The sequence below is a fragment of the Engystomops pustulosus genome, chromosome 9 (assembly GCF_040894005.1).
Source record: "Engystomops pustulosus chromosome 9, aEngPut4.maternal, whole genome shotgun sequence".
Classification (NCBI taxonomy): Eukaryota; Metazoa; Chordata; class Amphibia; order Anura; family Leptodactylidae; genus Engystomops; species Engystomops pustulosus.
In genome coordinates, this window is record NC_092419.1 from 86,234,367 (window position 1) to 86,247,558 (window position 13,192).

At 39.9% G+C, this 13,192-nt stretch overlaps 1 protein-coding gene across 8 annotated transcripts in view; it reads left to right on the forward strand.

Moving 5' to 3' along the window:
- PHKA1 (phosphorylase kinase regulatory subunit alpha 1) overlaps positions 1 to 10,220 on the forward strand; it is a 51,313-nt gene extending 41,093 nt beyond the window's left edge. For 6 of the 8 annotated variants that reach the window (XM_072124452.1, XM_072124459.1, XM_072124455.1 and 3 more), the window contains 7 exons: positions 441 to 556; positions 2,082 to 2,120; positions 3,834 to 3,863; positions 4,925 to 5,095; positions 5,180 to 5,233; positions 7,485 to 7,685; positions 7,821 to 10,220. In XM_072124452.1, the coding sequence (XP_071980553.1) occupies positions 441 to 556; positions 2,082 to 2,120; positions 3,834 to 3,863; positions 4,925 to 5,095; positions 5,180 to 5,233; positions 7,485 to 7,685; positions 7,821 to 7,994 (785 nt within the window). In that variant the 3' untranslated portion in view covers positions 7,995 to 10,220. The remainder of the gene's footprint in view (positions 1 to 440; positions 557 to 2,081; positions 2,121 to 3,833; positions 3,864 to 4,924; positions 5,096 to 5,179; positions 5,234 to 7,484; positions 7,686 to 7,820) is intronic. The other 2 variants (XM_072124457.1, XM_072124460.1) reach the window with 1 other exon arrangement.
- Positions 10,221 to 13,192: the final 2,972 nt, after the last annotated feature.

Consider the following 13,192-nt stretch of genomic DNA (forward strand, 5'->3'; position numbering starts at 1 on the left):
TTTTTGTTTAAATTACATAGCTGAGAATTATCGAAAACTGGCGATTTAATCAATGTATATCCAAATTGGCAGTCCACCATTAAACCTTATGTCTTCCAGATTTCTTCCAGAGTCAAACCTGATCCTAAATTCGGCGAGCCCTCCTCCCCCTTTCACCCCCCCCCCCCCCAATCTGCCAAAATCCAGATTTTGTTAGCATTTTACAAGGCATAATAATTCCCCCCCTCCCAATTCTTGATCATACTACATGGCTCCCCATGTAGGCTCCTGTCATCCATCCTCCCTTCTTCTCCTATAAACTCTCTCTTTTTTCACTTCTTTTCTTTCCTTTCGTCACATTGATAATGAAGTTGTTACCAGGTTGACTTTATTCTAGAATGCTTTTCAACCTGCCTATGTCCCTTCCAGGTAATAAACACAATAAGTTCTATTTTTAACAGTAAGATCTATGGATAAAATGGCCAGTCCAGCTATTTCCATCCATGAACTGGGAGCAGTTGGAGCAACGAAGAGTGAGAGAGCTGGAATCACACGTCTGAAGAGCGAGATAAAAATGGTGAGATAATAGGAGTGAATGAACAAGATTAGTGCATAATGTTTATATTTGCTAATTCAATCTACTGTATTTGGTACACCGCTCCTATGCGGAGCTATGTGTATCCGTGGTTACAGACTGCAGACAAATGTTATGCAGTCATTATTCTTTTCCATTTGTGTCTTGTTTCTTCTCAACATATATTTGGTAGGTTAGCAAAATGTAGATGATAAATGGAAGGAAGTTTTTTTTTTTTTTTTTCTTTTTAAGTTTCAGTCTTTGCTCAAAGAAACACACTTATGCACAGGAGCTGTAGATGATTTATGTGACTTCATATGATCCTTGGTCTATTAAATGTATTTCCGTAACCAAATGCCATGCTGGGTCCTCATGATACGAGGAGTCTTTACCTTTTCTGTCCCAACCAGAGAATATGATTACAATAGTCCCATGGAAAGACTAGTGTTTCTATTAAATAATAATACAAATTAATAATTTGATAGAAGCTGTTTTAGTCAATCATGTTCTTTATTTCATATTTCCGTTACTTTCTAAATAGTGCCGAAAATGGAAATAAACAGAGATGTGAACATAGCCTAATATTTATCTTATAAGATTTTACCATAGCATTACATACTATTTAAAGGGAATCTCTTTATTCTCTTCATACTGAATTTCTAATCCCCTCAGGGGTATGAAATATTATTTCTAGAATTCCCTCTTTTATGGGAAAACATACAGAACGGCCATCTTTTGCCAGAGAAGAGTCCGGGTAACAGGGTGGAGGGGGACGTCTCAATTTAGACACCTATATCTTGGATTCTCTAGTAGTTAAAACTACAGTATAGTTATGATTATCGTATTAAAGAAGAGAATTTTATCTTTAAAACATTTCAATTTCATTTTCCATCAGGCTTGTGGTACTGTGATCTACAGAACCAGAGATACAGAGAGGTAAAAGCATTGTTGGAAATGCAAGCTTCAAATAAAGATCCAATTCCGGTTCTGTAGATCAAAGCACCATAGGCTTGCTCTGATAGATGAGTTTTTTCTATATTAAACAGAAAGATGAGATTCTTTAATCTTTCATAGGATGGAATTGGTACATTATCCGCACCTGCCCAGATCTCTGTTGCTCAAAGAACCACAATCTCGTAATGTTTTTAAAGACGAAATTCTCTTCTTTAATATGATACCAGAACCATGGTTCTATCTGCTGTGGAGCCAAAGCTATAGGCATCTTAAATGAATGCTTTCCGCCTCGCTTTTGTGCTCGACTCAAATCTAGCAAAAGATGACAGTTTTCTGCTCATTTTCACTTGTCTTTGGAGGAGATTTTCTTTTATAGGTAATAGATTTCACATTAAAGTGGGTATTCTATAAAGGGTGCTGCTAGTTTAGTGGGGTAAAAGGTGACTGGTTTCCTTTAAGGTTGTGTTAGATCTGTACTTATATTTTATTAACTGTATCAATTCTCTTCTTTACCTTGCTGGTATGACTGATAAATGATCTCGTTGTGATGTATAAATAACTCTTTCTTTTGCAGCTGGATAGACGTAGACTGTCTCTGGCTGCAGACGGCCAGGTGAACTGATATTGTATTGTAACCACTGGCTGCTCCTCTCACTGCATGGGCTCTTCACTTGGGCTTATTTTCTTTAATTATAGGCCACAAATATGGGGCTTCAAGTAACTGCACACGGTCGGTGTCACATTTGTGGGGGTGCCCTGCACATGTAGACTTTATCATTTCAAGGAAATGTGCCTTATGGTGTTATTAATGTGTTTTTATCCCCATTTTAGGGCCCAGAAAATAATCATTTATTACAGCTTCTCTAAATTCTGTAGATATTCTCTAGTTCTCGGATCACCTGCGTTCACTGGGCCTTTTTATATGTATTTTTTTAACCACAATAAGTTTTATTACCTCAGGTCAGTGTTTTAGAGATGTTTGCTATAAATGTACAACATTGAAGACTCCATAGTAGGTGTAGTGTGATCTGAGGGAAGATTGGGAACAGTTAGAGCTGAGATGTGATTGGTTTTTACCTCCGACACTTCTGATAAATCTCCCGCAATTGGGGAGAATTGATTAGAAGTGTCTGAGGTAAAACTGTTCTAATTGCCCATGGGAACCAATCACAGCTCAGCTTTAATTTTATAAACAGCTGTGGGAAAATGAAAGCTGAGCTCTGATTGGTTGCAATGGCCAACGGTGTTCTTTTATCTGTTATATCCATGGCCTCCTTCCTATTAAAATAAACCTATACAGTGCCCAAAGAAAGGGCTTTGAGTGTCACCTCTGGGACTCGTGCTATAGGTTGACCACCACTGATAAAAGGAATTAAAGCAACAATTAAAAGAAGACGCCCATTGGTCTTTATATACCCTGCCATCTAAGTCTGGGACTAGTAAATTGATCCTGTATGTTAAAGATGCTCCGGTATTAGCAGAACCGACCAACTAACTAAATGCTTTGTAGAGCTAAGAAAACCTAGAACATTAATGGCATAACACGATCAGCCAAATCATATGCGATGCGCTGTGCTGATGGGCTATCTGTCCAATCTAGATCATATAACAATGGGTTTTCTCCATTAATTACTCAATTAATATATTTACAGTCTAAAATACTTTAATTGATTTTGCAATATCGCATGGCCAGTTTCATTGATAATTTTCTGGGAAGATTCTGGATATTCTGGGATATTTTGGATGGTGCTGTGATCAGTGCTTTGAGGGCGTCTGTGTCTTTTTGTGAACAAGGCTCAACTAGTGCTTTAAAATAATCTGTTTTGTGGATCTGAAGTTCATTTACTGTATTTTTCGGACTATAAGGCGCACTAGATTATACGGCTCACCATCAATAAATGCCTGCTAAAACGTCTGGGTTCATATATAAGGCGCACCTGATTATAAGGATAAATGACCAGCAGAGGGCAGACCTGTGCACAGTTCAAGGCAGCTGTCGTCTGTAAGTATGGTTCATATATAAGGCGCACTGGACTATAAGGCGTACCTTTGATTTCTGAGAAAATCAAAGGATTTTCTGTGTGCCTTATAGTTCGAAAAATACGGTATGTGCACTCAACAATAGCAGCTAGAATAATAAAGCATATGTTGGAGCAGAGCCTACATTTTTCTTCTTTGAGCCTTATTTACCAAAAGACGCTAAAGTAGCTAAAGGCCGAGATCAAATTTTAGAGCTGTCTAATTCTGTGCTTCCAAGTCACATACCCGCATCACTAATTAACTCGGTACTAAATGCTAATTTGTGTCATTTTGTTTCCCAATGCAGGATATGGATTTATTTTCAACTTCATCTCTGGTAAATATAACTTTACTTTATTTGGGCATTGTGGGCCTAAGCATCATGGGACATTTTCAGATAACAGTATGAGTCTCAGGCCGGTCTTATCCAGTGTGTCTTCCATCACAACCTCCTGCAGCAGAGTGTCCCAATGTATCACTGCTCTTACAGTAAAGAATCCCTGTCTGTGATGATGGTGAATGCCCCCTTTTCTTTGTTGTTAAGCCTCTATGTAAAAAAGATCATTCGAACCATCTCTGCACTGTCCATTCATATTTTTACTTGTAATTGGATCACCCTGTGAAATGGAATAGGTTATAAACCTACATGAAAAATGCCAGAACTCCACCAAACCAAATATATGAAATATTCTTTATTAAACATGTATTAAAACGGAGGTAAAATGTGAGCACACAACCCGGAGATGCAGACCCTGCAATAGGGATCAGTTGAAAGCCTGAATAAGTGCTGCGTGAAAGTTATCCATTATACATGCAGCACTGTGGCTGAGTGGGTAGCACTTCTGCCTTGCAGTGCTGGAGTCCTGGGTTTAAGTCCCACCCAGGTCAACATCTGCAAACAGTTTGTATGTTCTCTGCATGTTTGCGTGGGTTTCCTCTGGGTCCTCCGGTTTCCACCCACACTCCAAAACATACTGGTAGGTTGTTTAGATTATGCAGCACTGCACAGAGCTTGAGCACAATCTGTGTGCGCTATATAAATAAATACTTATTATTATTATTATTATACAGGGCCCAGCCAGCCAGATGCTTCCATAGCTGTGGCTTGGCTGAAGGAATTATTACTGAACTCTATTCTGAGCTCAGGATTCCATTGGGTGACAGCAATGAGCTGTATTTCTAGGTACGGTACATCTAGTGGTTAATTTTAGGACCTTTCTTTTCAGGTGAAAAGCCTTTTTTTAAAAAAATAAATAAATAAATTTAAGAACACCTATAAAGGGATTGGTGTCAGGATTTATCTGTATTTAGGTGTATGTTTATTATATGATGAGCTACTCTTTCATGTGGCAGCTAGATTAACATTTTCTTTCTACATTGTGTTATATTGTATAACAGAAGTCTGGAGACATGCTGTCCTCTTCTGGGGACCTCTCACCATCCACTTTCTCAGATGACAGCTCTCATGACAGCAGGCAAGGCCAGTGGCTCCGAAGACGGCGACTGGACGGGGCCCTGAACAGAGTTCCTGTGGGCTTTTATCAGAAAGTCTGGACAATCTTACAAAAGGTGAAATATTTTACAAACTCCTTTTTACAGTAATACACATCAAATCCTTTTTCTTGTATTTATTGTATTTTGCCTTTTATTTAGTGCCATGGACTTTCTATAGAAGGGTTTGTCCTGCCCTCCTCCAGCACCCGTGAGGTAAGGAATATTTGCCTCTGGGTTTTCTAGTACTTAACCATCTCATGTGGAATTTAAGGGGTATTTCCCATACATGTCATTGCTAGCACCCCCACCTCTCAGTTCCCCATGTGAATAAAGTAGTGGTCTGACCACTGCTGTATTCACTTCTGTGGGCCTGATTTTCAGTTTTTTATGTGAAACAGAACTGGTGCTTTATAAAGGTGTGGTGCTTAATGTATGTAATCTAGAGACTTGTATCTCTGTGGACTGTTATCCACTCTGAGTCCCCTGCTTTACTTCACAAAGCAATAAAACATGCTGCTTGTAGTCACCTGTAGGCCTCAGTACAAATTCAACCTATAAACTCAATTTTAGTGGTAGCTTCATTGTAGCTTTATTTTTCTACATTGAAGGAAATCTACCTTCAAAAGCATGATAAACCAAGGATGCTTACTCATAGATCTAGGCACAGTGTTTGTGGTGATCTTCTTATATTTGTTATCCATGGCCTCCTTCTTAACCCCTTAAGGACGCAGGGTTTTTCGGCCGATTTCTCGCTCTCCAACTTAAAAAATCCATAACTTTTTCATTTTTACATGTACAGACCTGTGTGAGGGCTTATTTTGTGCGTAACAAATTTTACTTTCCCGTGATGTTATTTATTTTAACATGCTGTGTACTGCGAAGCTGAAAAAAAATTCCAAATGTGGAAAACTTGGAAAAAAAACGTCACGTGCGTCACGTTCTTGTGGGCTCAGTTTTTACGACTTTCACTCTTCGCTCCAAATAACACGCCTACTTTATTCTTTGGTTCGGTGCGATCGCGGTGATACCAAATTTATACAGGTTTTATTGTGTTTTAATACATTTTCAAAAATTAAACGAATGTGTACAAAAAAGAAAAAAATTTTTTGCCATCTTCTGACGCTAATAACTTTTTCATACTTTGGCGCACGGAGATGTGTGAGGGGTCATTTTTTGCAAAATGAGGCGACGTTTTCATTGCTACCATTTTGAGGTCTGTGCGACATTTTGATCATTTTTTATTTCATTTTTTATGTGATGTAAAAAGGTGTAAAAGTCGCATTTCGGACATTTGGGCGCCATTTCCCGCCTCGGAGGTCACCGCCGGCCGTAACCGTCTTTATATTTTGATAGATCGGGCATTTTGGGACGCGGCGATACCTAATATGTTTGTGATTTTTACTGTTTATTATGTTTTATATCCGTTCTAGGGAAAGGGGGGTGATTTGAACTTTTAATATTTTATTAATTTTTTTTATTTTTTAAACTTTTTTTTTTTCTTTTTCACTATTTTTTAGACCATCTAGGGTACATTAACCCTAGATGGTCAGATCGCTCCTACCATATACTGTAATACTACAGTATTGCAATATATGGCATTTTTGCAGCACATTCATTACAATGAGCCACTGGCTCATTGTAACGAACCTGCATAAGCCATGTAGCCTCGTGTCAAAAGAAGACCCGAGGCTACCATGGTAACTGATCGCCGCCCCCCGATGACGTTCGGGGGCGTGGCGATCGGAAAAAAGATGGTGGCGCCTGTGCGCCGCCGTCTTTTAAACGCCGCCGGCGACTTTGCCGGCGGCGTTGAGAGGGTTAATGGCCGGTTATTAGCGGTGGGGGTTTTGTGCAAAATGCAAAAACCCCCACCTTTGTATGAAGAGGACTCGGCCCGTGAGCCCTCTTCACACATCCCTTATACCTCTGCGCCGTAGAGCTATGGCGCAGAGCGTTAAGGGGTTAAATCAACTTTTAAAATGATGCGAAGGAGACAGTAGGGCACTGGATACATTACCAAAGCTCCTCCATGCTGCGGCTTCACAGGCTGTTGTTAAACCATCTCTCCCCTACCCCTGCTCCTTCAGCACTTACTCCCTCTACCTGATGTAATCTTGCTGCAGCAGAGGAATTTTCAGATTACAGTAGGAGGTGGAAGTGCTCCTTGTACACTAACGGCTTGCAGCATGGAGGGGCACGGGTAACACCCCAAAGATCCCTTCTGGCTCATTAGCATAATGTTTATTTTAGAAGGAAGGAGGCCATGGATAACAAATATAAGACAATAACCACCGTCACGGCGCCTGGATCTATGAGTAAGTGCCCCTGGTTTATCTTGATAGATTTCTTTTTAAATACATGAACATTTTTTGCTTCAGAATCAAATGTAAACACTTTGTAATCACTTTTAATGCTTGAAGTGCTTTAATGATTTGTTTTTATTATTTTTAATTTTTACATATAGATGACTCCAGGCGAGCTGAAATTTTTTTCCCACGTAGAATCTGTACTTAATCGCGTGCCACAGCCAGAATATCGCCAGCTCCTGGTGGAAGCCATATTGGTTTTAACGATTGTTGCAGATGTAGAAATCAAGAGTGTGGGTGGCATCATCCATGTGGAGAAGATTGTGCACATTGCCAATGATTTGTTCTGCCAAGAACAGGTATTATTATCGAGTTATTCTTTCTACATGCTTTGTTGAACATGTTACTGGTTGATTGCCTTTTTAAGATGGATTGAATTAACATTGTGTTACGTGTAATATTTTTACATTTTGGCTTCTATTCTTTGTTTGCAGAGAGCACTTGGTGCAGATGACGCCATGTTAAAAGTTGACCCTGAAACTGGCATTTGTGCCTTGTTGTATGACAGTGCGCCCAGTGGACGTTTTGGCACGATGACCTACCTCTCCAAATCGGTGGCGATAACGCTACAAGATTCCCTCCCACACGGGGGTTGTACCATGCAGTGACCACACATCCGGACAATGCAGATGACCCTGTAATATGCTACTTGGGTCCTTCTTGCCATTTCATGATACTTTCTTGACTTGAGAATTGTGATTATTTCTCTTTTTTTTTTTAATTTGGCAACAAGTTTTTTGCACCACAACAACCTGCTGAATGTTTACAAACCATGTAAGATAAGAGACGGGGTAGATGGCTTTTAAAATTGCAGTTTGGGTGCTGTTCACATTAGCTGTGGGTCCTGTTGACCTATCAAGCATCAACCAGGTTACTGTCTACTCTATAGAGCACTGCTCTGCAAGCTGCGCTCTACCAGGCGTCAAGAACCAATAGAAACCTGACAGGAGCCTCATCATACATGTCCACTTGGTTTACATGACACGGATACGGTAATGGCTGCTCACCCTCTGAAAGAAAAATGTTGCATCCAGTATATTTTATTGCTGGCTTTTATGTATTGTTTTCCCCACTCCAACAAAAATCTAGGGTATATATATAACGTATATATATATATATATATATATATATATATATATATATATATATATATATATATAATCAATAAAATCCATGCTAGTTATCTGCGAAGAAGAGACATTCTACAGAAACATTTTACATAAAAGTGAAATGAATGTGAATCTCTCCATCCCCAACATCTTAAAAGGTTAAAACCAAAAACTTCAATAAAAAAAAATCCTTCTGTCCAGATCTGAATAACCAGTAATAAGACCACACTGCCTGTGCTCTGTGCAAGCCACGTGCATATTAAATGTAGGAATTTGTCTGTGTTCCAAGACTGAGTTGCACAGTATTTGAAATGCAGAGGATTTAAATGTTACAGTGAAGTACATCATGAAAATCCTGTCAAATAAATCAAACTATTTAAGTTATCCCCTCTCCACCGATCACAAGAATGTGCTCTCCAGCAAAAGGAGAACCAGGTCCTGTTCTTCCTAAATGATAGAGCATCGTGTTGAGCATGTGTCCTGCCGCTCTATGCAATTGTATGTTAGTGTTGGAAATTTCTGAGCACAGTGCTTGGGTATCTCTGGCACTCCCATTTGCTGTCTGTGTGAGTTCTGGTGAGAACTGAGCGCTGTGGTTGGCAATTTTTGACACTCCATTACAACTAAATCTACCAATTAGTGAGCTTGAGACCCCCATTCTCTGGAATACGTTGGATCCTATTCCTCTTTTTGGTGGTGAACCCTGAACGATCAGCTTATCTCCCAATCCTGTGTATAGAGGATACCTTAAAGGGCCTCTACCACCAGGATGAAGGACTGTATGCAAATGAGCCTGAGGGCCTCCAGACACCGTCGGTGTTAAAAGAGCCTGGAGCGCCTCAGGCTTATTTGCATACAGTCCTTCATGCTGGTGGTAGATGTCCTTTGAATAGTTGGTACAACCTATTTGTATTTAATACTCAAATTATCAATTTGCATATTTTCTGCAATTTTGCTGGTGCCTCATGCAGATTTAGGAAAAGCTGTAACTTATATGCAACATTTCCTAAAGCTTTTCATATACATTATATAGGAGAATTGGACCTGTGGGATGAAACCACTTCCATCTGGCATTAAACACCTGTCACATAAAACATAATAATCCTAATACGTGATCCCTTTCTTTTTAGCACTATGGATCTGTACAGGGATAGGAGTAGGGATTATTCAGACACATATAATATGGCCATATCATACAGTCCATCGCATCACTGTGGGCATGGTCTGGATGAGATCTTCAGCTCTTATATGCTCTCTATACTCTGTGTACTACAGCAAAATAAGGTTCAGTCTTAAAGGTTTCATTTTTTAAATAGGTATTTGGTGTAAAGCCTACAGCTAATTTTAGTTTAAGAGAAATATTTTATTGAAATTAATTAAAGTGTAATTAATATTAAAGTGTCTTACCCAGAACAGACCTGTAGATATGTCCTAAGTAATGTAATATATGACAATCTATTCAGGGGGAGCCCTTAAGTGTCCTTACTCCCGGGGTTTACTATTGATTTGTTTCCACCATCAAACAGTTTTTAGTTTGTTTTCCTGTCCTTTTACATAATATTGTCTCTGGGATCCTGGGGGACGCCCGGTGTATGTGTCTGGCTTCTTTATTTGCACTTTTATGTATATGTAATATTGTAAGATCATATTTCTGTATTTTGCCAGTAGTTCAGTGTGTATCTTATGTTATTTAATAGAATTAAATATAACTGCAGTTTCCTGTGATCCTTCAGCTTGATGCGGTTTTATTTAATATTATGAATAAACTCTTGGTTTTTTTTTTGTTGATCATCTTCTCCCACGTGATAGGTGTGACCCACGTCTATCGCCAGAAATGGGTTCCCTGACCATCGTGACTGTGACTGGAGAGGTGGCCATGCTCCACGGCTCCCTCCTATTCACTTGTGTGGATGTTCCAAATCCAGTCTAGTAATTGTGTGCAGCAATAAAGCTGTTTAAAGCCTATGGTGAGAATTTAACCCCTACAAGATGCAGTCAGATTTTACATTAAGGCCGTGTTCACACGTTATGTCTTGTTTGCGTTTACATGGCGTTCTAAAAAGGATTACGGGGGGGGGGCGTGGCTTGCCTATGGCCGAGTAGAGACGTGTGCCCGCTGAGATCCGCTGCCCGCTCACCTGACCGCTGGACCCGCTTCCCGCACCAGCACACGTGATGGGACCTAAGAAGACATTATGGAGCCGGACCCTCACTGCTACGATGCGGCGCCGCCGACTCACCCGACATTGGTGCCACAAGGGCACAACGCCAGAGACACCCCTGCCGATGCCCAGCCTAACGGACCTGCTGCTGGACGTTCCTCTCCTTCACATGAGGACTTCCCCTCCTTGCCGGCTTCTGCACGGTCCCCAGTGGTCCGAAGGCCACAACTGGTGTGAGTAGAGCTGAGCACCGGCGTGTTTCTTCATTACCACAACAATCTTGGAACTTAGGTCCATTTTTTTCTTAAACTCAGGTGTATTCGTCTGGGAATCCTCAGGATGAACTCAACCGAGGAAGCCAACACCACAGCAAGCACCTCCTTCATTTTGTTTGTCAACGCAAACCATATGCTTAAAGCAAATGAGATATTTTCTACTGTGGATAATGACACTAATACCACCACCCCTTTGAAAACTATGATGCATGAAGTGGAAAAGAACATGTTAAACCAACTTCGAGTGTGGTGGGATCGCACAACTTTAATGAAATACTTGGAACAACAAATGATACCACGAGGGTTACGACTCTACAAGTCTCCTACAACAGTCTATTCCGAGGAGTTCCTAAAGAAATGGTATATGATATTGTCGGATTGTTCCTTCAAACTAATTCAACTAATTGTCCAAAACGAGGAAACTAAACTCACAGAGTTGAACAAACAAATCACTGACCTGGAATATAAATTAAATGATTACAAGTCTTCCACCGATTTTCAGGACTTACATGCCAAAATGGAGACTAACATTAAAAAGTTGGAGGACTCTATCATTTTGACCAAGAAAAACAAATTCACCAGGGATATTAATGATTATAAATCAGACACCGTGTACACGTGGAAACCAAAAAACCGTACAACACCTTGTTCTATCCTCAAAAAACGTTCACAACCACGCGTTTCCTTTAGCTCTACGGACATAGATACATCAGATGGCAACACGGATATATCCGACAACGAAATCAACTCTTCTCATACTTCATCTTCTTCCAGTAAAGCTTTTTTAGATCAAGATTTACAACCCACCATGAAAACAAGACAAAAACCCAACAAAACAAACGAAAAAGGAAACACAGAGGGGGAAGAAAACATTCCTCAGGACAAAAAAACAAAAACAAAACGCAAGTAACAATACCAACAGAAGAAGAATACAACATCATTAATCAATCCGCATGCATATTAAACAAACAACAAATTCATGTCCTATCCAAAGGACTCAATTTTATCCCAAGTTCAAATATGCAATTATATGATGTCATCAAAGATGTAAACAAGTTTATAAGGTCTTTAACGCTCAAAAGGCATTTTTTCTCCTCTACATCTACAAACAACTCTGTGAACCGCACGGAAAACTTCCTAAACGAACGCGGCGAAACCTCTTTCCCTGCTAATAATAGCCTTTTAGACAATGTCTGTCTATTAGATCTGGTGGACTTACAAGACACACATGATTCTTTCCCCACTCAGGTAACGGATCTGTCTGAATATGTGGTTAAAAGCAATCCATCTTTCTATCCAATAAACTCCAGAGTGCCCCCTATGGAACAGTTCCAAAATCTAGTAGAACACGATTTATCTTTATTGTACAACCACGCTCTTTCCGACCGCAATCAAAATCTTAACAAATCGGAGTTTAAAGCTATTAAAGATCTCAAGAATAATTCTCATATTATTATCAGGGCCTCTGATAAAGGGGGCTCGATCGTCATTCTGGATAAGTCTCTTTACCAACGGGAAATTGAACGGATGTTGGAGGACCAATCTACATACTCTCCTGTACCCTCAGATCCAACCACAATTGTGAGAAATAATTTGAACAAAATCTTACAGGAAGGTATATCCCTAGGGATTTTTTCTGAATATGCGGCATCCCACTTATCAACTGATTTCCCAAATATCCCTATCCTCTACGCGTTACCAAAAACGCACATAAATCTTTTTCCCCCACCGTTTAGACCCATCATTTCCGGAGTCGGTTCCCTCCTGGAAAAGCTATCTTCTTGGTTGGATACTATTCTCCAACCCTTTGTGAAACGCACCCCGGGGTACATCAAGGACAGTACTACAGTCCTCCAAGCCATGGAACATGTCACTTGGACAGAGAACAATTTATGGCTAACTTGTGATGTAGTAGGACTGTATACTTCCACCCTCCACCATCTAGCAATTGAATCCATCAATTATTATCTACGGAAGTATAGCTCTTTTTCAGAAACCATCATCTACTACATACTGGACGTTTTGTTTTTTCTTTTAACCCCTACGGGACACAGCATCTTTTGGCCTAAAGGACGCAGCCCCATTTTTCAAATCTGGCCTGTGTCACTATAAGTGGTTATAGCGTGGGAACGCTGTGAGATATCCAGGGGATTTTGAGATTGTTTTCTCGTGACACATTGTACTTCAAATTAGTTTAAAAATTTGGATGAAATCTTTTGCGTTTAGTTATGAAAAAAAACAAAATTTGGCAAAAATTTTG